This window comes from Dendropsophus ebraccatus, chromosome 8 (genome assembly GCF_027789765.1).
Source record: "Dendropsophus ebraccatus isolate aDenEbr1 chromosome 8, aDenEbr1.pat, whole genome shotgun sequence".
NCBI lineage: Eukaryota > Metazoa > Chordata > Amphibia > Anura > Hylidae > Dendropsophus > Dendropsophus ebraccatus.
The window spans coordinates 87,731,964-87,759,587 of NC_091461.1; the positions used below are offsets into that span (position 1 = coordinate 87,731,964).

Consider the following 27,624-nt stretch of genomic DNA (forward strand, 5'->3'; position numbering starts at 1 on the left):
AGCCCATTATATTGGTGAGTAGATATCCCAGGAATTAAGTCTTAGCAATGATTCGTTGGGATTACTCTACAGACAACCAGTGATGACACATGATACAAATAATGGTGAGCCATAGACCAGGACAGGCTGACCCTGCTCCATAGATAAGTCTTTTTGCAGGACTTGTCACAATGTCATACTCATTGACTAAATATCCTTATTTAATTTTTAAGTAGCCAATGTATATAGGTGATTTATATGACCATAAATAAAGCCTGGATATAGAAGAAACAATGTTCAATAAGTTATTCACTCAGGTCACAAAGACTCACAAGGGAAGGACAACTGCATGTAAGAAATTGTGTTTATATTAATGTTGCCAGTGGAATCTGTCGGCGTAGATTTATTCAGCCCATTATTAGCTACGAAGAGAAGATTAACTTCTTTACTGCCGGAGGCTTCTGGCTGCAGAGCATTTCTTAGGTTGAAACTTAAATTGTAGGTTTACATATTAATGAGTAATAATAGTCAATGGGGTGTTTTTATGTCGCAAACATGACTTCCATGCTGTTTCATGTATTTTGATGATATAGTGGATATGCTGGCAGTAACAGTGCAGGAATAATTTAGGGTTTGTATAAATAGATGGGGTGGCCGACCCGTGCCACCTGAAAGTTATACTGTGCACTTCACGCTGGATTTAGTTCTAGTGCTCCCAGGTTAATGTATATATAATAAGCATGTAGTATCGCCCTGTTCTTTGTACATAATGATTTGTTGGTATGTGTGTGTGTGTTTTGCAGTCCCTCATGCATGGAAGAAGAACACATTACAGGCACATTACAGCCCCACGGGTAGAGCTGTTCTTCATGCCCTTTTCACACTGACTGTTTATTTAGCCAGGTATAAATAGGTAAAAACAAAGAGCAAGTGCCACACAGTCGGCTTCTTAAAATTCATCTGCATGAGCTGCATTAAGTGGAGAGCTTGCTGGTACGAGTCATTAACTTCTTGTTGCATGTAAGCCCTGCTTGTCGTACAAAAGGTGCACACGCTCTTCTCTGTGCTACATGCTGAGGCCTTCTACAAACACGCCAGCTTTAACCCTGTTCAGCGCCCAGGTCTATGGAAGGGATCTAGATTAGAGGAACAGACTGGCTTCTGAGGCCCAAGGATTTCTCTTGTGTTGCGTTATAGAGAAAAGAATATGAGAGCTTTCAGTGAAATGGCATTTTAACAAATATAACTATAAAAATATGTATTCTTTATATGCTAGTATTGACATTTTTTTAAGGGATGGTCAGAAAATACAGTATTAGGCTATGTTCACACTACGTAAAAAAAAAACATGGCCGTATTTCATAACAACGTCCGTATTATTTTTTGCAAATAAGGCTGTTGTTATGAAATACGGCCGTGTTTTTTACATAGTGTGAACCCGGCCTTAGGGGGCATTCACACGTTCCATGCACAGTCAAGAAATACGGAACAGATTTTGGAGTTCCTGGCATTCATGATGATGCAGGGAGGTCTGAAAGTATTTAAATCTTTGCCAATATAATGTAGGAAGAAAGTTAAAGGAGGGCACTCACCATTGTGATTTACTTCATTTTGTTTTTCCTGCATCAAACAATAAAAAAAGTCCAAGTTCCACAGCATGCTACATTGGACAGCTTTCCACGTCAACACCCCCTTCATTGTATTGGCTTTTGGACTTGTTTTTCCTACTGTGAGGTGCACTCTTGTTCACACTATTCCGTCATCCCACTTACCTCCAGCAGCATACGTGATTACACTGCTCTCTCCAGCGCGTTTGCCTGTAGTGTCGGTCACAGTCTCTCATCTGGTATATTTAAATCTTTGCGCTACTGTACTGACACAGTTTTGGAGCTCCCGGCATCATAATGAATGATGATCCTGGGAACTCCATATTCTGTTCAGTAGCGCATTGTATTGTAAAAGAGGTTATGTTATTCCATTATAAACTTTTAGTAACAATCGGATATTTATATATATTAATGACATCTACGTCTTTTTACACTGTCCCCTAGTCATATACTAAGGCAGGGATGGGAAACCTTTGGCCCTCCAGCTGTTGCAAAACTACAATTCCCATCATGCATGAGCATGGTCCAGGCATGAGGGGAATTGGTTTTACAACAGCTGGACAGCCGAAGGTTCCCCATTCCTGGTCTAAGAGGTCCACAAAAGTGCCCCCAGATATAACCTGGTTTAAATGACTTTCATAATGTTACTTCTGTTATGTGCCTATTCTTACTATACAGTATGTGTATATTTTCTATTGTGGCAACCCGTGTTTCCTGTATTTCTTGTATTGCTGTATATTATAATCAGTTTTTCTGTATTAGCTTATAGTTAAGCATCTCTGTGTTGATCTTCCCAAGTCCAGTCCACATTTTCGGTCTGTCTGACTGTCCATGTTGGCAGCCGCAGTCACATAACCTGGGGGTTCCTTTAGGTACTGTGGCCCAGGTTTATCAAAGTGTGTAAAATAGAAATAGGTATAAAGGCCCACAGCAACCAATTACAGCTCAGCTTTCAGCTCTGATAAAATGGAAGCTGAGCTGTGATTGGTTACTGTGGGCAGTTCCGATAATAAATCTGGACCTTTTGTGTATATTTTGTGTATGTTAAGTTATTGTTTGCAACTTACTATGTTTATGCCTTGATTAAGGTCAGAAATGCATTGGCATTTCATTTGTACTGTACCTATATCGGTATGGCTGTATTAAGAAATAAAGCTTGTAGCATTTTAATACTACTTGATATCCTTTACAGCACCTGCAGTTAACAGCTAAACAATACATTCAGAAAGTCCTCAGACCCGTTCACTTCTTTCATATTTTCACATATTGTGGCAAAAAAAAAAAAATCAGCCCTGTTATTCTGCACCCAATACTCCATATATGAAAATACACTACAAAATCAGCTTTCTTAGGGCCCTTACTCACTGAACAATATTCTGCCAAATGAGGCCGATTCTGCAGATTATTGCTCTGTGTAAGGGTCCATTTCCCAAGATGGGACCACAGCGGCCTATTCTGAAGTTGAATAGGAGGCTGCAGAAGCGAAGAGAACAATGGGGAGCATGGAGAGGTAATGTATGAACTCTATTATTTAACACTTTTAAAGCAAGGGCTGCATAGCCTAATGATAATCGAGCCGTGCAATAGGCTTAATAAATGAAGGCCGATCTAGCAGATCAGCTCTCGTTTACTATAACCGTCTAATAGTGCCCTAACTAGGGCAGGTAATGTCCTGTATTGTAGCCATATTTTAGTCATAAAAAGAGACCCTGCCCCTTGCACCACACAGGCCTATCACCTGCACAAGCAAAATTAGAGAAACACAAATAAAAATAGTGGATAATAGGAAGTAAACGTAAACTCACAACCAAGTAGAATGCAGATAAAAATGTTAAATAGAAAGCATGAAACCCAACCATAGTGCTGTCATAAATGAAAGGTAAAACAAAATACATATAACATTAATAATCATAGAAGGGAACAGGCTCTCTCATTCAGAGATCCCAATGGTAAGCACAACTCATGAATAATAGCCCAGTCAATCCGTTAGCCCAGTGGGGTCAGTCACTGCATTCTGCCCATGTCAGCGCACAACATGATTAGTGGAATATACCTGGATAATTGGAGCAGGAAGGTCAAGTTGCTGGATGTGGCCTGCGGTGGGGTTGTCCAAGTGAGCAGTAGATACATGGATGGAGTCTTTCTGTTCTTTTCAAGTAAATTGTGGAGATCCAAAGAGTAAAAATAAAAGTGGAGTTTTCTATAATGTGGACACAATCAGGTAGCGTGTACAATCGAGAACTTCTACCAGTCCAAGTGACGTCACTTGATACTGTGACTAATCATTGTGATAAGGACGGTGGCCATAGAGAGTTTCTTGGCTCTCCACGGCCACTGTCCTTATCACCGGAGTGTGAGAGCTATTTTGCATATCTTTTCTTCCCAGAATTCCCAGCGGAAAAGGAATGGCCTGTAAGTCTCCACACGTCTCTATGACGGACTCTCCTTAAAGGAGAAGTCTGGCAAAATGCTTTATTTATTATTGCCCCCCAAAAGTTATACAAATCCCCAATATACACTTATTACGGGAAATGCTTATAAAGTGATTTTTTTTCCCTGCACTTACTGCTGCATCAAGGCTTCACTTCCTGGATAACATGGTGATGCCACGACCCAACTGCGGGCTGTGGCTGCTGGAGAGGATGATGGCAGGGGGACACTGAGGGACAGAGGGCACTGGAGGGACACTAAGCATCCCTCTGCCATCATCCTCTCCAACAGCCACAGCCCACACAGCTCGGGTCGTGACATCACTATGTTATCCAGGAAGCGAAGCCTTGATGCAGTAGTAACTGCAGGGAAAAAAGTACTTTATGTGAGTTTCCTGTAATACGTGTATACTGGTAATTTGTATAACATTTGGGGGGCAATACAATATTTTCATAAAATTTTTTACCAGACTTTAAGGAGAATTAGTATCCCTTGAACCCATAATAACAGTTAGGGATGGGACAGCCAGCAGTTATTCTAGTTCTGCAGCCTGCCTCTTGCCATGGGACAGGCTAGCTGCTTCAAAGAACCTCCAGCAGCCCTTTTTATACACTTTAACCTCAAATTGTGCACTACTATTTTATGAAAAAAAAAACCCTCCCCGGGGATCTTCTAAGTTACAGACCCCATGCTAAGCAGCAGCATTCCTGTCCTTGTACACAGCTTCCTTGCCCTATGTGAACTCCTGAAGTCACGGTGAGGGCAGATCTGTGTTGTTTTAGCACATTGTCTGCATGTCCAGATGTATCACTAGATAAAATGTTACAGTGTTTACACTTTTCTCCTTCCCGCTCCCTCCCCGGCTTTGCAGACTGAGACGTGTAATTAAATTGTGTTGTTGCGGCTTTTGTGAGACAGGAACTGGTCCGTACTGGGAAGAGGATCTCACATTTGGCTATTAAGGCCTTGATACTGTCAAGAAAGTGCTGGGCTTTTATGCAGATTGTGTTTTATCTCTCTCAGCTAAACGCCTTGATGTTTAATCGCAGCATGATATACTGTAACTGTTCCTTTAGGACCTGGTCTGGCCATTAACCCATTCCAAGTAATTTTTACCAACGCCGCATCTTGCCGAGCAGGTACCCAGTCCTTTAACTGTTTCGATATAAAGCTTGGCAGGTACGCCGCCATACAATATGTTCACGTCACATTTTTTCGATGCCTTCAGTGACTTGAGGCGAGTTGTTTGAGGAATGTTTGTGTGCGCCTGCAGCAAACCCACATGGCGTATAGAGAACACACAGATATAAAAAGAAAAGAAAAAAGAATGACCAGGATGTGCCTCTGTCACTCATATGCCAAGTGCCTGAGAACCGCAGCGTCTGCAGCATGTGAAAATGTTTGTCAGCCTGACAGTTGTGGCCCAAAGAGCTCCTTTCTCCCCAAGAGCAAATAAACCCAGTCTTGTTTCTATGCTTTTAACTTGCACATTTCACAGGCCTGTGATTGGAAGCGCTATTAATAACCTTCAGTGCGTGGTGACAAGCTTGATTCCAGCATTCGGCACGCTGGGAACCTGCCAAGTGCCGTAAATGCTTGCTTTAATCTGCAACTACAGCAATACTCTATTTGCATCTTAAATGGATGACGCACTAGCACCCCCTTCTGCTGACAGCCGGCCTAGCTTCCCGCACTCTCTCACACTGCAGGATTATCTACCTTGGTGTAAACAGGGTCCATCTGCGCCCAAACAAAAAGTCCTGGGAATTCCTTTTTTGCTGTGGTTATATGAACCAGCTGCACTCTACCACCAGCATGCATTTTCTAAATGTTTCTGGGCCGCTATGGAGTTTGAGTCTTTATAATAAAAGTAAAGTTTACTTAGTTTTTATACTTTTATTTTATCATTCCCTGTTTCCTCAAAAATAAGACATGCTCTGAAAATAAGGCATAGTGGAGGATTTACAGGATAGCTTAAAATAAGGCATCCCCCAAAATTAAGACCTCCGTCGGAGGGGGGCAGTGGGAGTTGGTGGGTCGTCTGGTTTGGGATGACAACTATAGTACTGTATGTAATATATATATACAGTATATACAGTACATGTTGGCATGTCTGACTAACATGTTTAAAGTTTTTCTAAATGACATGGACACTTTATGTCACGCAAAGCAGAAATTCTTTTATGCTTCCACTGTAGTTGTCTAAGTGGGGCATTCAGGTTTTTTTTCTTTCAACTCATGTCAGAAAGTATCAGAAATTTGTAATTTACTTCTATCAAAAAAATCTCCAGTGTTCCAGTACTTATCAGCTACTGTATGTTCTGGAGGAAGTAATGTATTCCTGCAGGAAGTAGTGTATTCTTTCCAGAGCAGGAGAGGTTTCTATGGGGATTTGCTACTACTCTGGACAGTTCCTGACATGGACAGGGGTGGCAGCAGAGAACACTGTGTCAGACTGGAAAGAATACACCACTTCCTGCAGGGAATACATCAGCTGATAAGTCCTGGAATATCAGAGATTTTTTAATAGAAGTCATTTACAAATATCTTTCACTTTCTGGCACCAGTTGATATGAAAATAAAAAACAAAAAAACTTTTTTCGCTGGAGTACCCCAAAAGAGGAAATGTGTCCTATTGTGTTTTTTTTATGTTAAAATAATTGTAAAAGCTTTGGTTTTTCAAAGTCATTTATTCTTTTTCCATGTTAATAATTAAAAAAAATATATTAAATCTTACACTTGTTGGTCAGACCACTAAGCCTCATAATAATCTGACACCTCTTGTTCTGTAGTTAAAACTTTTCAACTCTTTATCACCATATATATATATAGATAACACAGGAACACACCATTCACAATGGGTGATAATACTTTTTTGTAGTCCCATTAAGAGATCATCTGCATGATATACTGCAATTACATTGCATTATAATGTACCTTTATAGTTGTTCACTGGCAGGCACTGTTATTGCAGTGATGTCAGGATGTGGTGTGTACAGAGAGGATTGGTTATCACGGTGTGTAGCCGGGACAAGCATAGATTTATGGTAAAGTTGCCTTTGTATTGGAACTAGGGCTAATGATATATGGACACTATGGTTGGTATTATGTGGGCACAATAACATGAGAAGTATTTTGCACCGATATTAGATTTGCACACCCTTTTGGCTTTTGAATTAGCAGGTTATCTAAAAGTAATAGACAACGCACACCCCAAGTGAAGCCCTTTGCTGTCACCATCTGCTCTTTGTAGCTTTCTAAATCCAGCCATACCCATGAAAAAAAGGTTGGCTGAAATGTTTGATCTGAAAATTATATGTGAATGATCCTCTGCAACCGCCAATAGCAGACTAATATCTGCCAAAAATGTGGTCAGGTTGAATTTTCTCCTTAAAAAAAAACACAGGTGAATGGAATTTTTTTAATCCCTGTGATCTGCCAGATTAAAGTGTCGCTATGTGCTTATTCAGAAACAGGTAAATCACATTCATTTGGGGCTTAATTGTCTCTTATTTTCTAATATTGTAGGGCATCCCATGGAATGAATGAGACTTTGTGTGCTGCCTCAAAGTCCCAAAATGCAACTGTAACTGCAGCCCTACAATACTCCTAGAGGGAAACCTCAGTATACGTGACATCTTCCTTAACCCGAGGACCAAGCCCAAAATGACCCAGTGGACCCATTTTTGCGTTCACGTTCTTTCCTCCTCCCCTTCTAAGGGCTCTAGCCCTTTCATTTTTCTATCTACAGGGCCATGTAAAGGCTTGTTTTTTTCAGGGGTACTTTATAATGGCGTCTTTCATTCTACCATAAAGTGTATGATGGAACCCCCCAAAAATATTATTTGTGAAAATATAAATTGGTGAAATTGTAAAAAAGAATGCAATATGGTAAATTTTGAGGGGTTCTTGTGTTTAAGTTATGCACTATACGATAAAAGCGGCATGATACAGTTATTCTATACGTCAGTCCAAACACAACCATATGCAGGTTTACGCAGATTCTCTTATGTTATATATATTTTTCATGCTATCCTTTTTCCTTTTTTGCAATTAGTTATTAATAAAATGGGCCTATTGTGACTCTTATGACTGTTTTAGTTTTTCACCTACGAGGCTCTATGGGGTGCCATTTTTTTGCCCCATGATCTCTAGTTTTTATTAATACCATATTTGTGTAGGTCAGACGTTTTGATCACTTTTTTTTTTTTTTAATTTGTAATGTAACAAAAAATCGGCAATCCTGGTACTTTTTTTTTTAATAGATCGGACAATTAAGCACTCTACGGTATATAATAAGTTTATTTATTGAATTATTTTTATATGTTTTATTTATAAAATGGGATAGGGGAGTGATTTAAATTTTTATTGGGGTAGGGGCTTTGGGGTATTTTTAAAAACATTTAAACTTTTTTTTGCACACATTTTAAGTCCCCTTGTGGGACTTTTACGTGCAATCATTAGATTGCATACACTGCGCTCTGCTGATTGAGCCTGTCTGTGGCAGACTCGATCAGCAGAGTACCCATCGAACCGCACAGTGGAAGGTAAGAGACCTCTGGCAGTCCATGAAAGTAATCTTGTCATTTACACTTAAATGCCACGAATGTGCCGCAATATCGGCGTCTAAGGGGTAATGACAGACTGCAGAGCGATCGCTGCAGCCTGTCATTAGCGGCGACGGCCTGGCTGCTGACTGCAGCTGGCCCCCACCGGCTATGAAGCAGGGTCCGCTCCGGAGCGCTCTTCATAGCTCCTTAGAGACCCAGAACCTGCAGTTACGTCCAAGGTCGTCTGGTGACAGACACCCATGGCGTAACTGTACTTCCAGGGTTGTCTAGGGCATAAAGGGTTGTCTAGGGTACGTGCACAATACGGAATCACATTCAGCAGAATCCGCCCGTGCATAGAATGGAGTCTATTGCACGGGCGGAGACGCACGCGGCTGTCAGAGTGTGCAAGAGGGTGCGAGCTGCAGAATCCGCAATGGGTTTTCGTTTGCGATTCCATAGTGTGCACATACCCTAAGTGTTCAGAACAGGACTGATTAGAAGAACAAGCCAGGAGAAGTCCACGGGCAGCACGTTCTCTCACGGCTATGTGTTATGTGACCTGGACAGCCGCATAATGTTGGTCTATAGGACAGGCCAAGTTGGACAGACACAGAGTAGGGAGAGGGCCACACGGCTGCACAGACTACTCTGGTTGACCGCAGTCTGAACACTCAGACCTGACTGATCAAAACTTGTGACCTGTCTAAAGATTTTTCTTACGACAGGCACTCTTTTGATTTTGCACTTTTAAGGGGTTACAGATTGTAACTTTTTTTAATCCTTTTTTTTAAAAATTGGTTCTCTATTTTGTATTAGCACCCTATTACACCAACAGATTATCTGACAGATTTTTTTTGAGTCAAAGCCAAGAACAGACTATAAACAGAGAACAGGTGGATCTGGGTGGAGGGGCGTGTCAATGTTGTATAAGTGTTTCCTCCAGGAGAGGGTTGTTATATTCGGTTGCCAGAGAGCTTGGGAGACGGACATAGGAGACAGAGTTAACTGGCCGGTAGTATATCACAATATTAGAAAAGCTGCGCCCTCTGGAAGTCACCAATTGATCCAGTTTAACATAGTTCACAGATTGTACTACACTCCAGCTTTCTTGTTTAAAATTAAAAAACGTGGTGATGACCGTTGTCCTAGATGTCTAGGGGGAGTGGGGGATATAGAACATATGTTGTGGTCTTGCACTAGTTTGAATTCATATTGGTTGGGGGTGATAGAAAAAATAAATGCTGTCATAGGGCTATCTTTGGATGAAGATATCCGATTGATCATCATATGCCCCTATTCCACAGGTCGTTTAGAGGAGCAAACGAGCGCTCTCAGCGCTCATTTGCTCCTTGTTCCCCGCTCGCTGCCGCCGCTATTTAAAGCGGCAGCGAGCGGGTGAGTGCGGGAGGGGGCGGCGGGGAGCTGCGGGGGGGCTGCCCGGGGGATCGCTGATCGTCCGGGCAGCCCATAGGATATAGCAGCGTCTGCTGCCGATGCTCCTATTCAACGGAGCGACGGCAGCAGATCGCTGCTATATCAGTCGCTTGTTTTTCAACATGTTGAAAAACAAGCGACTGCAACGATCAGCCGACATGAACGATGTCGGCTGATCGTTGCACTCTATTCCACCGGACGATTATCGTCCGTAGCGGCCGATATCGGCCGAATACAAACGATAATCGTTCCGTGGAATAGGGCCTTTAGGAGATACCTCCAGATTAAAGTCAAGAGTTTCGGGGAAGCAGTGTAAAAGACTGCTGAGATTGTTCTTCTGTGCTAAACTGCTCATTATGAGAAAATGGATATCTGCCCACCCCCCTGGCCTGGTGGAGTGGGAACAGGCGGTGAAACTGTATGAATGTGACAAGGGATAAGGGCACTAGAAACAGGTCTTGGATCGTTAGGGTTTCTTTTTCCTTTTCTCTCTTTTTTTTTTCTTTCTTTTCTTTGCTTCTGCGCGCCGGGGTCGGGGGAGGGTCTAGGGGCAGGAGAAGAGGGGGGGAGAAGGGGGGTTTGGGTTGCCTTTCGGGTGTATTGTTACTTTTGATGTTGTAATAATCTGCTGCCGATGTAATGGAGCTGTGGTTTTTCTTTACTGTTATATTTCAGTAACTTATAATAAAAAAAAATATATATATTTAATAAAAAAAAAATAAAAAAAATAAACAGAGAACAGGTCATAAAGGAAAGACTGAGATTTCTCCTCTTTTCAAATCCATTCCTATCTTTGGCTTAAAAAAAATCTGTCAGAAAATCTGTTTGTGTAATAGGGCCCTTAGCATAAAATGTCTCGATTTGTGTCAACAAGTTCAGTTAGGCTGCACTGTGTCAGTCAGTGGATGCCAAAAACTTTTGGTCTCTGTATTGGTAGTTTTTGGTGGGATATCTTGTTTTCTGCTGGATGGAATAACGTAGACCTCTGCCCTGATCCAGAGAGCAGGGTCCAGTAAAAAATGCATACTGCATTATATATTTTTTTAACGTAACAGTCCTTGTATAATGAAAGCCTCAAAGTGTCATCTCTCATAGCTATATGGCAGAGGTAAATATCAGGAAGTGCCCTGACCTTTTACCCTGCCCATCACACCACAAAAATGTCTTATAGGTACTTTACTTGTATTGTATATGTATTTGTTTTCCTACTTATAAAAATTGACGTGTTTTTAACATAATGTGTGCCCCCAAATTAGTATAAAATACATCTAGGCCACTTTATATTTCATTTCAGGCCTGGTACACACTGCATTTTTGTTTACGCCTAACATAGATTTTTTTATACTCTTGAAGAGGATGAAACCGTATATGTTAACGGAATCTAAAAATGGATTCTGCAGTATGCCAATTGCCATTGATGTACATCATATAAGAAAAGTATTGGGACAAAAACTTTATACAATAGCTTAGTGGGCAACAAAATTAAACATAATGTATCAGTGAACTGGAAAAAAAAATGCTGTGCGACCCCTGCCTTTTGGCCATATTACATGGCCTGTTATTCTTGGCATTCGCTTACTGAGCCTATTATATGGCTCTGTAAGCCATTAGTGATGTCTGTTCAGCTCTTGCTATATATAGAAAATAATAAAGTTATACTTACCTGTCCTGGCTCCCCCTGTGTTCTCCTGCCTTTTCTCTGCAGAGACAGCACCACGGCCGGGATTACCTGATTGACCCGATTTGACAGATATTTGCTCCATGTAACAGGCCCTTACTAAGCAATTTATTTATGTATATAATAAAGCCCACTGTGGTCACCGGCAGGGGTTATCAGGGTCTAATAAGACCTAGGAGCTCTGCTAGGTCTGATCGGTCACATTGTGTTGGGATGCAGTCACTGGTCTCACTCCCTGTGCTTACCAGCATGCCATGCTAAACCAGTTAACCTGCGTGAAATGTAACCAGTATAGCATGGAGTACACCCATGTGGAGGACATCCTCCATGTAGATGTTGCCTTGGTTAGTCCTAAAGGCTACTACGCCTCTGATTACAACTTGCCAGGTGACCATTTAGCATCATTGTTGTTTTCTCTGCACATACGACCATGTAACAATATAAAGAGAATTTCCACGCAAGGTCTAAGCGCTTCATGCACGCTGAGGATTACCGTCTCTAAATCTAGAAGTGAAAGAAGTTCTTGAGAGCTGGTTTTGCCCACACAGCAGCTGCTTCTTAATTTAATTTATACCGTATATTATTAAATTAAAACATTTCCTCAAGAGGGCTTATGCCCGAGCCTCTCAAAGTCTGTTAGATAACTAAATGCGAATGATGAGCCGCCGGAGTTTAATAAAGGATTTTCCGAGCGATCTGAGAGAAGAATTATGCCGCACAATCTCTCGAAGTCTCGGAAAGTCCTGGAATCCCCCTGTTGCTGTTATTTGTGCTATCTCTCTGCTCATAATTAGAAGAAATTGCTCACATTTGGCAATACTACAGTATGAGAGTGGGCTGCAGCTGGTTCTGCCATCTAAGACGGCTTGGCATAGTCATTTCCTAGGCTGAACTATAGTTTCCTTCATATCTTGGATATTAACCACACCATCCAGCTCACCCCTTTTCAGATATCCATCCCGTCTTCAAGTCTTAAGGAAACAAAAGTCCAATTGTTATTACATGCTTTCTGTGCTACAGTGAAACAAATCAATCTCAACTTCTCAGAGGCCTTGTGATTATGTGTGTGTAAAGACTTTGTGGGCCTTTGATCTTGAAAAGTCATTTCATCCTCTTCCTAAGTCAGTGCAGCTTCAGGCTGTTTAAACAGTGACAGAGGGTGGGGGATTTTGGGAGGAAGAAGAAGGAAATCTTCATAATGGCTTGAAGATTTACATTTAGCTTCACCAATCCGTTTATTATTATTTTTTTTTTTTTTTTTTTAGATTTCCTTTCACCCCGTCTTGTTTAGCTTATAGTTGTTTTCCAATCTACATCCATATCTAGGACGTGGAACCTGTTAACCAGGAGGCGTATAAGTAGAGAGCTTCCAGAGGGGGAAGCCACATTATGCTAAATCTCCCAGAGGAAATGGGTGTGGGAGGTGAATTGATCTCCAAGTGAAAATGTTTGATCAGTGGGGGGGAAAGGACGGCAGCGCTTGATGCTCATGGCGACCTGGATCAGGAGAGCCTTTGATGGAGATCTTTGATGCTTAGCGAGAGGTCTTCTTATACGCAGAAGAGTGTTGCCCCTCAGTGGGTGGCAATGTTAATAATGTGGCAACTTTGCAAGATTAATTGGGACAGGGTTTCTGGATTAGAGACTCTTCTATGTCAGACAAGGGAAGGGGGTAAGGATGGAGAGTTTAAAAGACCTGTGATCTGTCAGCTGAAAGAAAATTAGTCAGGGCAAGCAGGAGCCAGATTAGCCAAACTTTAAAGGCATTAAACCCAAAATGGAGGGGATATTAAAAGTGTTTGGGAGGGAAATGAGCCTTCACTGTGGTTATGTGTCAAAATAAAGCCTTTGTTATCAAAGTCTTATAGTCTGTCTTCTTTATTTCCAGTGGAATGAGCTGGAGAACAAAATGACAAAACACACAAGATCACATCCTTTTCCTAAGAGCCGTCATCTACTATAGGACTTTTTGTTAGGATATCAGTTTGTCCTGGATCTCTCCAGTGTTAGCCTCTACAGAATTCAAGGCACAGGAAATAGCACAACTTCCCTTCTAGGAAAAGATTCAAATATGTGTAATAAGCACAGTGGTACCTTGGTTTAAGAGCGTTTTGGTTTAAGAGCTCACAGTTTTTCAAGATTGTGACTTGGTTTAAGAGCATTGTTTTGGTTTAAGAGCTCCCTGTACTGGGTGGGAGCGCGAGTGGGAGAGGGGCAAGGCCTGCATAGCTGGGTCTACAGCACTGTTCTCTGACCCAGGAAGTCTCCTTCACCTTCCAAATCATAGCAGATCCACTTCAGGCTAGGGCTTGCATCAGGGGACAGGACTGTGGGGGTAATCACTCCATAGCTGTAACCCCTCTCTCACCGGACAGAGAGTGCTGCATTTATGTGCCCACATCTGCCCTGCTCATTCCTTCCTGCTCCCTGCAGTCTCTGTCAGTCCTGATTGGTCCATGCTGAACACACCCCCTTCTCCATTGCTGCCATGTGACCACACAGACCTCTGACAGCAGCCCTGCTTCTCTGTTCTAGCCTGTTGTACTACGCTTCTGCATTATAGGGACCTGCAGTTTCATCCTGTATCTACAAACTGTGGCTGTTTTTTCAGGTTTATGCACTTACTATACATTATACTCCACATGCTGATTGCTATATTGTACAGTAACTTATAATATCACATATTCAGCTGTTTCTCGTTGTTTGTTTCATTTGTTTTACATATTATTTAGAATATAAAATCATTACTTTTGGGTTGTGGAACCAATTGTCTGCATTTCAATGATTTCCTATGGGAAAATTTGCTTTGGTTTAAGAGTGGATTTGGATTACAAGCATGGTCCCGAAACGAATTATGCTCGTAATCCAAGGCACCACTTGTATTTGTTTATGGACGCTACCTAACTGCAGTGTTAACAACTTGTCATGATGTAAAGGAAATTACAGATGGAGCAGAGTCGAGTTCATCAGTGGGTAGTATGGCATGATGTGAGATCGTATGTATCACAGGGGAAATGAAAAGATAGTTCGTAGAATTGAAGTTTTATGTAAACCCTGTCCACAAATAGAGAGAGCAGAGTGCCCCTTAATAAATAGTGCTGGGCTGGCATGGTGCCTGGTTTTGTATTGTTAATAGGTCATAAACTCTGCTGTTTAATGTCATCATATCTTCTCTGACTGCCCAGAGTTTCCAGCACTTTGAAAGAAAATGGAAGTCCATGTTTTAAATGAATCTTTATGATGATAAGACTCATAGGGATACATATAAGACAGTGGCTTCTGGCCTCTAGTAGTCTAAGTCAAAGGAGAGATCATGTGGGTGCCAATGGGACCTAAAGGGTGTTGGAACATGAAAAAAATGCTGCACCGTGGCAATGCGATGAGCCTGGTAAGTATGTGCGCAAAAAAAAAAAAGTCTTTTTAAAAAACTCAAGCCTTCCAGTACTTATCAGCTGCTGCATACCCTGCAGTAAGTGGTGTAATCTTTCACGTCAGGAACTGTCCAGAGCAGAAGAGATTTTCTATGGGGATTTGCTACTGCTCTGGACAGTTCCTGTCACAGACAGGGGTGGCAGCAGAGAGCGCTGTGTCAGTTGGAAAGAAACTTTCTGCAGAACATGCAGCAGCTAAATAGTGGTGGAAGACTTGAATTATAAAACATAAGTGATTTACAAATTTGTTTAACTTTCCGACACCAGTTGATTTGGAATGAATGAATATATATATATATATATATATATATATATATAAATATATATATAGTTTTTTTCTGCAGTATCCTTTCAAAGCCTCAAAAAAACGACAGCTTTTAGACTATTTTCTCCATTTTGCCTTCTTCAAAGCCTAATTTGAAGCACTAATGCACACACAAAAAAAAAACGCATAGTGTATAACCCCGACCCCTTGGTCCCTCATGATGAAATGCAGTGGACACAGTCTAGGTGCGCGGCCAGTTTGTGACAGCCCTGAATTCATATATATGCCTCAAAAACTTATAATACACTCTGGTCCCCCAGAATTCATTTTAAAGTATATTGCACCCCTACATGCAGTGCAGGGAATCTGTGACCCTCTAATAGTCCAGCAGTTGGTTTTTCAATAATATGCGTGTCAAAGGGATCCAGTTACAATTACATTTTTTGGAACTGGGACCAGATCCCTCTTCTCCCTGGTTCCCAACAACTGTCCACCCCAACCTTGTATTTGTATTTTGTCTTGGCTATTCAAAAAACCTCAATTTAAGTATCTTATTTTCCATCAATTTCTTGACTGTATACAGGACATACTGTATCTGTACCTCTATACACACCAGTCCCTTAAGTTACAATTTTATTTGGTTTCGGGATGACGATTGTGAAAAGTTGAAAACATAACTTGAGTCCATTAGGCCTCATTCACACGTTCAGTAATTTTTCTGGATCGTAAAACCTCCCGTTATTTTTACTCCGTGGTCCGTATAAATTCATCTGTATTTGCATCCCTAAATGCATCCGTTTCCGTAAAATGTGAATAGTACTAGTTTGCATAGATTTGAACCATGTTTTTTGCGGACGTCAGGGATGTGACGTCCATGATGTTAAAAAAAAACACAGATCCCATAGACTTCTACTGGTAATCTGTACTGCAAATTACAATCCGCACTAGAGCATGTCCTTTTTTTTTCCACGGAACAGATTACAGATCAAAATTAAGACGGACTGTGTGAATAGCCCAATATAAATCAATGTGCTCTTAGTTGAACTGTGATTATGGTTCTGCAATTACGAACAACTTTACGGAACATATAAATAAGGCCTTACTCTTTGAGGCTGCGTTCACACTACGTATATTTCAGTCAGTATTGTGGTCCTCATATTGCAACCAAAACCAGGAGTGGATTAAAACACAGAAAGGATCTGTCCACACAATGGTGAAATTGAGTGGATGGCTGCCATATAACAGTAAATAACTGCCATTATTTCAATATAACAGCCGTTCTAAAATAACAGCAAATATTTGCCATTAAATGGCGGCCATCCACTCAATTTCATCATTGTGTGAACAGATCCTTTCTGTGTTTTTAATCCACTCCTGGTTTTGGTTGCAATACTGACTGAAATATACATATACTGACTGAAATATACGTAGTGTGAACGCAGCCTAAAAAAGTAATAATTAGTTCTGAAACCCCTAAAAATCATCCTAAATTATTCCTAACGAATCCGTACACTTTTGCACTGTGGGAGGGAACTGGAGCGCCATGAGGAAACTCACAGAAACATAGGGAAAACATATAAACCCTATGCAGATTTTACCCTTAGCTGGACTAGATAGAGTCCAGGACCCTAGCATTGCAAGGCAACAATACTGCCCATTGAGACACTGTGGATGCCCATGTCTTGCTGTATGTCTATGTCTAGTTCTGGAATGTGAATCGACTGACACAGATGTTGTCCTGATTATAATCAAACATGGTTGAAACTGTAGGATCGCATGTGTTACCTTGCCATATAGCCATATCATTATGTATGGGGTAACTGAGGGGCTTAATAACAAGAAATCATGACATACTGTTATCAACAATTACCTGTTATTAGCAGGCACAGGTTTGCCTATAAGATGTTTTACAGTTTTGCAAATGTCGAGATCTGCTGTTACTACTCAGTAATTGGCTATTTTCTTCCTCTTCCTCCTATTTTTTAGCTGCCTCCATTTCTTGATGCTGCATTTCTGTCTTCCCATTAAAGAGGCAATTTGTCATTCTTTCTAATGTTATTAATCAAGATACACCGCAGTATTCTTAAAATGAGATCATTTTGATAAATCATGCCTGACATAAAATGACTTTATTCCTTTTAAGTGCAATTTAGACTGTAAATTTTTTTCCCATTTATGATTCATGGGTGAAACATGGATAAAATCTGCTCTCACATTTGGACTGTATCTCCGGTGATAATTCACAAGAACTCCACGATGGAAAATCAGTGGCATTTGAATGCTGCCTCCATATTTTCTGCCAGGCGGCTGTCCTTTCAATCCTGACATCCTCACATTAAGCTGTGCACACCAAACTTAAGCTTAGCTTTATGCCCGAGACAACAAAAATGTAAGGTTAATAATAGTAGTTGCCCATCGCAGTACATGGTAGTCTAGATTGTTGACAACATATGCTTCCAGCTTATTCAATTAATACTGTATTTTTAGGATTATTGACTAAATAACCTTGTCTTGACCGATGTGTTGTGCCAGTGTACATTTTCGCTGTCCTCTGGGTGCCCTGTCCCTGACTACTGCTGGTTGGGAACAAACCACAGATCATTGAAATAACCAACGATATCTGTAGAAACTTAAAACACTTGTATCTATAGAAAAGTTAATGTATGGTGGTCTTATTGGACCTCTTGGTCCTTTAATTCTTCGTGTTATATCAAGTTGATTGTGTGGGGAAGAGCCGCTTTAAGATCAGCATGATTATTGCCTAAATAAAAGGTCAATAGTAAACAATCATTGATCAATATTGTAACAATTTCTTCTGCATTTTCTAAATCAATTAAACCAATTAAAGGGGTTGTCTGGGAACCAAGAGATGATTAAAGCGACTCTGTACCCACAATCTGACCCCCCCCCCCCCCCCAAACCACTTGTACCTTCGGATAACTGCTTTTAATCCAAGATCTGTCCTGCGGTCTATTCGGCAGGTGATGCAGTTATTGTCCTAAAAAACAACTTTTAAACTTGCAGCCCATGCCAAACGGGAGTATCTGTGCCCTAACTTTACACCACCCCTCCGTCTCTCCTCCCCACCTTCTTCATCATTAGGAATGCTCCAGGCAGATTGCCTCCTATTCCCCACCTGTGTCAACCCGGCACATAGGCTGGATCGTTAATCACCTGTGCAATTTTCAGCATGTTGAAAATGTTCCAGTGGCATTCCTAATGATGAAGGGCTGTGCCTGTGCCATCCGTGGTGGACACCGGCTGTCACTGATATCCAGCAACTCGCTTGGATCCTGGCAATTAACCCTATAGATACTGCAGTCAGTGCAATTGCAGCATCTATAGGGAAAACAGAGGGAGAATGAAAGTTTGAAAAATGCTAATTTTGCCGGTTTTTCACTAGATTTACTATTACCATAAAGTACAATATATCAAGAAAACCTATCTCAGAATCGCTAGGATAAGTTAGAGTATTACAGAGCCATACCCACATAAATTGAGGTCAGATTTGAAGATTTGCTCCGGTCCTTAAAGGAGTACTCCGGCGAAAATCTTTTTCTTTCAAATCAACTGGTTTGAGAAAGTTATATAGATTTGTAATTTACTTCTATTAAAAAATCTCAAGTCTTCCAGTACTTATCAGCTGCTGTATGTCCTGCAGGAAGTGGTATATTCTTTCCAGGCTGACATTGCTCTCTGCTGCCACCTCTGTCTGAGACAGGAAGTGTCCAGAGCTGGAAAGGTTTTCTATGGGAATTTGCTGCTGCTCTGGACAGTTCCTAACATGGACAGAGGTGGCAGCAGAGAGCACTGTGTCTGGAGATTTTGAAATAGAAGTAAATTACAAATCTATATAACTTTCTGAAACTAGTTGATTTGAAAGAAAAAGATTTTTGCTGGAGTACACCTTTGAGGCACAGTGCTGAAAGGGTTAATTGCTGAGAGGGCACAGTGTTTTCATAGGAACATAATAAAGATTTATTATGCTCTATGCCCATGCATAGAACAAAATAAAGATTAGACATGAGATAATTTCTGAACCCAAACTCTTTGCATTTGATTACCAGTGGCTGGAAAAATTGGATGCTGGATGCCTATGGCTGGATACAGTCTATCCAATTTCGACAGCCACTTGCTATCAAATGCAGAGAGTTTAGTGTTTGGCGAACCTGAACATACTCAAAGTTTTCTCATGTTTAATCTTTTTTATGTTTTATGCAAGGGTAGCAGTACGTATTACCCCTTTAATTGCTGTAATAAATGGCGGCAATCAATTTACTTGTGTAATGTATAAAGAGGTGGAGCTTCAACAGTCATTTGTTTATTTTAATAAACAGGAAATTGTTTATTCTGGCTGATATAGTAGTCACTTTTGTATTATTATTGGGGTAGCAGTACTTTGCATACATTGCATATGTTGTGCTTTGTTTCCTAGTCTATGCAGTTTTTGGTGTATTGCTTCCTATTATTATTATTTCATAAAACTGCAGATCTAGGTCAGCTCTTTTTAGATGCTGCTGAGAAAAAAAGCGGTTCTTTATGTTCATGTATTTGTTGGTGGTTGGTCTGTAACAGGAAGCAAATAATTCAGTAACTACAGGAGGGGGATGTTGAAATGTTTAGAACAATCTTCAGGGTGGCACAATTACAAATTTAGAATTCACTTACAACTGTGTATTGTAAAATAAAAGACATAAATACATTCTGGGATGGTTTATGTGGGTTTATGTTCTCATTACTGTAGTTGGTCCTCACCATTCGGTAAATATGTCATTCATCATATTTCCCAAGTAGCTGTCAACTTTAATGACCTTGCAATTGTTCCTCTCTTCCTGGATATGATTTAACTCATCAGTATATTTGGAAAAAGTTCATATTGATGCACAAAGCACACATTTTGTTTTCTGTGACAGCCATGAATCTACTTTAACTTAAACTCTTTTGGCAAGGGATTATGGGAAAATCTCTTTCACATTCATTCTTTCACAGCAATGAAACTTTTATCCCTGTTTTATAATGTCATTTATCAGACATCTGAAACCAAAGCAAAAGAGTTTTCTTATAGTTCTTCAGTATTGGGGCAATCATCTGCAGAGGGTGTTTATGCGATAAATATTTGTGACCGTTTTTCCATCAGAAATCGTAACAGCTGCATTATTGTATAACCTTACATAGAGGCAAGATGGGTGGCAGATGGGTCACCTTGGAGAGATGGAGTCCCACCCCGATTCCATCACTTTTAGAACCTGTGCAGTACTCTCAATTATAGAAGAACAGATTTAGAGTCCTTTTAGATGGCCTAATGTGTTAGTTTGCAGAGCCTTTACAAGGCTAGATTTATTGTATGGCCAGACCGCAAGAGTGATTGCAGGATCGCTTGTGCAGCCATTTGAATATATTATTATTGGCTGTTATTTGAATGCATTGTTGTGTGTGTCCAATAACAATAATTTATATGGCTGCACAGAAGATTCAGTCAACCTTAAAACATAGTAACATAGTAAATAAGGTTGAAAGAAGACAAGAGTCCATCAGGTTCAACCTAGGGAACCCTACTGTGTTAATCCAGGGGAAGGCAAAAACCCCTATGAGGCAGATAACAATTGCCCCATCACAGGGAAAAAATTCCTTCCCGACTCCAATGGCGACCAGAATAATCCCTGGATCAACGTATCACCGGAAATCTAATGCCCATAACTTGTAATATTATATTTTTCAAGAAAAGCATCCAGGCCTCCATTGAACTTATTTAATGAATCGGCCATGACAACATCATGTGGCAGAGAGTTCCACAGTCTTACCGCTCGTACAGTAAAAAACCTGCGTCGTTGCTGATGGTGAAATCTTCTTTCCTCTAGACGTAGAGGATGCCCCCTTGTCATGGTTACAGACCTAGGAGTAAAAAGACCACTACAAAGACCTCTGTACTGTCCATTCATATATTTGTACATTGTGATCAGATCGCCCCTAAGACGTCTTTTTTCCAGCGTAAATAACACCAAGCTTGATAACCTGTCCTGGTACTGTAACCCACCCATTCCCTTAATGATCTTTGTTGCCCTCCTCTGCACCCACTCCAGTTCAGCTGTGTCCTTCTTATATATTGGTGCCCAAAACTGTACACAGTATTCCATATGTGGTCTGACCAGTGATTTATAAAGAGGCAAAACTATGTTCTCATCTTCAGCATCTATACCTCTTTTGATGCATCCCATTATTTTATTAGCCTTGGCAGCCGCTACCTGGCACTGATCACTAAAGTTGAGTTTACTGTCCAACAAGAGTTTATATATTTATTGGTGGATCTTACACCCTTTTATGTTGACCCATTATTAGGTAAAGGACATTACAAGACATGTAAAAGGACCTCCTGTGCCCAAAAACTGTGCACTTTTTTGTGTGTCATATGGGCAGGAGGGGGCATGGCATTGAGTGCTGCCTGTTCACAACATTTATCAGTCTCCGATATGCTGGTTTTATCAATAGGGCAAGTAGATGAAGCACCAAATCTTAAGTAGAGTTATAAAGAAAATATATGTAGTGTAAAAGATATAAGCTTTGAAAATTAATAAATAGAGAGACATCTTGCCAAAGGAAGGAAGAAGCAATATCCCAAATATACTGTAATAAGATAATCAATAGGATAAATAACAAGAAACCTAAAATTGAAAGTTTTGGCCCTGTCAGGAGTAATCTGTGTATAATAGTAGGAGAGGGTGAGAAAAGGCCAATCTATTAAATGGACTTTTCTCTACTGTATTGTCAATGGAAAATCCCAAAATGTACCATAGTTGACAGACTATTATTAATAGTATGTAAAGACTCTATAGTGGAAAAGTCTATTAAGGACTACTGTATAGCTAATGTGGTGCTAGTATTCTTGGGGTTACTTACTTTGTAAAAAGGCTTAGAACTGATCCAGTTACAATATACCAATTTGTGAATGGACTGTACAGAGATCTGTCTAATCTTTTTACAACTACTGTAGATCATTGTTAAAGGGGTATTCCCTTCCTTTTCTCCATATCAGCCCCTGACTCCTTTGTTTTGAATAGAGCAATGGGTATGGCATGTGACCCGTAGCTATATTCACTGGAGTCATTGGAGCTGCCCTTCTCCGGTGGCCCCATAGAAAATGAATGGAGCCATTGGAGAGAGCTGAGTCGGACCCCCCCCAGCCAAGTTAGTCGTATGTTGTAATACCCCTTTAAAGACTAAAATTTTCAACTGAAATGCCAGGGGGACTGTGAAACATTTTAGAACACAGTGTTATTATCATGGACCCAAGATAGGTCTGACGAAGAAAGTTGTTCACTTTTGAAACACCTTATCTGCAAAAAAAAAGAAAAGAAAAAAAAGCTTTTGCTCTACTCCCTGTGTCAGTCAGATGGTGTATTCCATTTAACACGTGCACATCTTCAAAAAACTATTGTCTAGTCTAGAGAATGGGTAATTGCTAAAGGGAACCAATCAGCCCAATTGGGCTGATATGGTTCCCTGCATCACTGCATTGCAGCATATACCAGCCGTGGCTGCAGCAGCGGCTTTATGCGGGAGAGCGCGCGGCAGGCAGAGGCGGGCAGGTGGTCATCTACATGGCTCCCCGCCCGTTTGTAGTCCCCAATCCCTGTCTGTCAGCGCGCTCAGCGGGGATTAGTGACAAGCAGGGAGGCCAGTTACTTTATTTTCTTCTGTATAAAGCTGCTGCAGCCGCAGCTGGTACATGCCACAAGCTGCACAGCAGCTTTATACAGTGATGCAGGGAACTATATCAGCCCAATTGGGCTGATTGGTTCCCTTTAACATTCTTGGGACTAGAACAGTGAAGAATGGTTACATATTTGATCTAGAGGGGTGAAGCACCTGCTCTAGTGACCCTATTCCTTCACACCTTGTCCTGTCTCTCTCTCCTGCTCTCTTTACTTACCTAACTAAAATCTTCAACCTTTCCCTTTCCTCTGGCATCTTTACCTTGACTTTTAAACACTTCATCATCACCCCATTACTGAAAAAACTTTCTCTAGACACCTCCTGTACATCCAACTATTGACCTGTCTCCAGGGCAGTATTAACAGCTGCTGCTGCCCTAGGCACTAAACCTGAAGACGCACCATCTTGGGGAGTGTGGGGGAGAATGGTTTCGGCCACACGCCTCTCTCTACATGAGGAAACATTGTCTAAATCACATTGTTTTTTTTTGTTTTTTAACGGCTTTAAACACAAATGAATTTCATTTGCATATTGTCTGATGGAATTCTCACCACTGGATTGGTAGGTAATAGCTTCAGGCATTACATTTAACACAGCCATACCAGGCCTGACCAGTACAACCATAAACCTATCTCCCCCTCCCCTTGAATAGACACCAGATTTACTGGCAAGTCTGAATGGGAGGTTGGAGACTAAAAAAATAAAAATGAATAAAAAAAAGGTGTTACTTTCCCCCTGCTCCCTGGTGCTGCCCCCCTGCAAGGTGCTGCCCTAGGCACTAGACCACGGGTGGCTAGTGGTAAATACGGCCCTGCCTGTCTCTAATCTGCCCTTTATGTCTAAACTCTTGGAACGCCTGGTCTATTCCCACCTAACCCGCTATCTGTCACACGATTTCCTTTCTTGACCCCCTACAGTCTGGTTTCCATCCTTTCCATTCTAGAAAACTGCCCTTACTAAAGTCTCAAATGATCTCCTCACTGCCAAATCTAAATGCGACCATTCCCTGCTCATTCTCCTGGATCTCTCTGCAGCTTTTAACACTGTAGACCACCAGATCCTCCTCTCCATGCTCCGCTCTATCAGCCTTAAGGACTCTGTGCTTTCCTGGTTTTCCTCCTATCTCTCTGACTGCTCCTTTATTTTGTTATTTGCTGGCTCTACCTCATCTTCTCTCCCCCTTACTGTCGGGGTTCCCCAGGGATCAGTCCTGGGTCTTGTCCTTTTACACTTTACCCATTGGACAAATTATCAGCAAGTTTGATTTTTAGTACTATCTCTATGCTGATGATACCCAGCTGTATACCTCCTCCCGTGATATCACCCCCGCTCTTCTACAAAACACCAGTAAATGTCTGTCTGTCGCCTCCAACGTTATGTCCTCCCTTTATCTAAAACTCAGTCTTTCTAAAACTGAGCTTCTTGTATTCCCTTTCTCTGCTAACCACCCTCACCCTCCATCTCTGTCTGTGGTGCAACCATAACCCCATGACAACAAGCCCGCTGCCTTGGGGTTATGTTTGACTCTGATCTGTCCTTCACTCCCTATATTCAATCTCTTTCACGTTGTCACCTGCATCCAAAAAACATCTCTAAAATCCATCCTTTCCTTACTGTCGAATTGTCTAAAACTCTGATTGTTGCTCTGATTCATTCCCATCTAGACTACTGCAATGCATTACTAATTGGCCTTCAACTCTCTAAACTCTCCCTTCTTCAGTCCACTCTTAGGGTCCTATTCCACAGGCCGAGGAGGGCCGATCAACGATGTAAATGTTTACTGGGCCTATTCCACGGCCCGATGATCGTTGAGCGAGGGCTGCAGGGACATAGTTACCGATGTCCTTGCAGCATCATACATTACCTGTCAGGTCTTTTCCGCGCTGTCTTCTCCGGGTCCTGCGCGCTCTATCTTCAGAATGGCCAGTCAGCTGACGGAGCGCGCGCAAGACCCGGAGAAGACAGCGCGGAGAAGACCTGACAGGTAATGTATGCTGCTGCTGCTTGTCAAATCGTCGGTCGACCGCCGCGCACCGCTATTCAACCGTAGCGATGCGTAGTGGGGGAACGATGATTTTAGGTCTGGCCCTAAATGAACGATAAGCCGATGACACGATCATCGGCTGATCGTTCTCTCTATTTCACCAAACGATAATCGGCCAAATGGGGCCGATCCGACCGATTATCGTTACTGTGGAATAGGGCCCTTAATGTGATGGCCAGGCTGGTCTCACTTTCCAACCATTACACCGATGCCTCCCCCCTGTGCGAGTCACTACATTGTCTCCCTGTTAAACACAGGATACAATATACACATCTCCTCCCCACCCACAAAGCTCCTCTTAATTTTTCACCTCCCCACATCTCCTCTCTAATCTCTGTCTACCACCTTACCCATGCATTACGCTCTGCCTATGACCTCACCTAAAATCCTTTTTAATTGACACCTTTCACTCCCGTCTTTAGGACTTTACCCGAGCTGTTCCAGCTCTGTGGAATGCATTACCCAAGACTGTCAGACTCACCACCAATACCCAAAGCTTCAAAGTGCCCTCAAAACTACCCCCCCCCACACACACACACATACACACATACACATGCCAAGCATTAGGCAATTAGACCTGTACATACAAGCATTGGTTGGTGACTGGTTCACCCACCCTTACCTGCACTGCCACTCCTTTTGCATGCACTTACTAGTCATTGCTCCCACTAGCCAGAAATCTACTCCACACTGATGAGGGGCAAAAACCCCGAAACAGCTGTCTGTGGATGGATACCTTGCTGAGGTGGTTTCCTTGACTGGAGAACGCCTTTGGCTTGGTTGTTCCTTCCCGGAGGGAAGGTCTGGCTGGTTCACTGACGTCGAGACATGTGATGGTGTCTCTGCAGTGTTCTTTTGCATATTTGATTTCCCAGGGGGCAATGTTCTAGAATACACTGACGTTGAGACACGTGATGGTGTCTCTGCGGTGTTTTGGTTGATCTCCCTGAGGTCAACCAGTGTCCTTTTGCATGCACTTACTAGTCATTGCTCCCACTAGCCAGAAACCTACTCCACACTGATGAGGGGCAAAAACCCAGAAACAGCTGTCTGTGGATGGATACCTTGCTGAGGTGGTTTCCTTGACTGGAGAACGCCTTTGGCTTGGTTGTTCCTTCCCGGAGGGAAGGTCTGGCTAGTTCACTGACGTCGAGACATGTGATGGTGTCTCTGCAGTGTTCTTTTGCATATTTGATTTCCCAGGGGACAATGTTCTAGAATACACTGACGTTGAGACACGTGATGGTGTCTCTGCGGTGTTTTGGTTGATCTCCCTGAGGTCAACCAGCGTCCTTTTGCATGCACTTACTAGTCATTGCTCCCACTAGCCAGAAACCTACTCCACACTGATGAGGGACAAAAACCCCGAAACAGCTGTCTGTGGATGGATACCTTGCTGAGGTGGTTTCCTTGACTGGAGAACACCTTTGGCTTGGCTGTTCCTTCCTGGAGGGAAGGTCTGGCTAGTTCACTGACGTCGAGACATGTGATGGTGTCTCTGCAGTGTTCTTTTGCATTATTTATATAGATGGCCAGACCAAAGTAACAATAAAGTACTTTTGCCCCTCTTCCTTTTGTTTCCACTCCTCTCCTCATAGTCTGCAGGGCCCTCACTAATGTATGGTTTGATAATTACATGTGTATCTCTGTAATGTCTGATTTTTACCCCAAGAATTGTAAAGTGCTGCAGAATCTGTTGGCGCTATATAAAAGATAATGGATCCGTAATGAAACAGATCAGAAATAAAGAGTCCCAGTCGAATGACATAAGTTGATTGTGTAGTCTGCATCCAAGATGGGGGGCTTGTCGGGGGTTAGAAACTGATATAGGGGCTTTGTTGCTTTCTCTTTTCCACATAACTGTCAACTGTCTTTATTTGCACCTTATTTTGAACCTTGTTATAATATTGTACTTTATAATTATACCACTGGATATGCTGTATATTTTTGACCCAATGTTTCTTACAAATTTTTTTGGGAAAAAATCCAATAAAAAGATTTAAAGAAAAAAAAAAAAGGGATCAGAGATGTGTGAAGAAACTTTCATGTGTTCAGTCGGCTTATGGTTTGTACGTGTTATTGATTAGGATTAAGGTATTGTTCATAAAGTGCAGTTTTCAACTAAATCCAGGCTCTTAAATAGATGGTACAATAGAACTCTTTCCTTTATACATATCTTTTTTGTTTTAGATTAAATAAAAAAGAAAGTATCATATGCTTTACTAATCTCCCCTGTGAACCAAGGCCTAAAGACTTGTTGTGTTCATACCCATTGATTTCAGATCTGAAGTGTTACAGTATTACTTACCTATCTCTGCAGACTGATATGGCTTTGTCTGTCTTTGTCCTCAGGTTTCAAGTAATGCAGACTCCTGCTCTCCTGATTTGGCTTACACCCCGTTGCCATCAGTATCAAGGGACCTAACCAATCACAAAGGTAAGAAGTACATGCAATATTATTTATATAGTCTTTTATTGCAAGGTGGTAAAAAG

General features: G+C 41.5%; 1 protein-coding gene across 1 annotated transcript in view; it reads left to right on the forward strand.

The window, feature by feature from the left end:
• LRMDA (leucine rich melanocyte differentiation associated) overlaps positions 1–27,624 on the forward strand; it is a 573,594-nt gene that overhangs the window by 449,214 nt on the left and 96,756 nt on the right. The window contains exon 6 of the mRNA XM_069980876.1: positions 27,484–27,568. Coding sequence (XP_069836977.1) covers positions 27,484–27,568 — 85 coding nt within the window. The remainder of the gene's footprint in view (positions 1–27,483; positions 27,569–27,624) is intronic.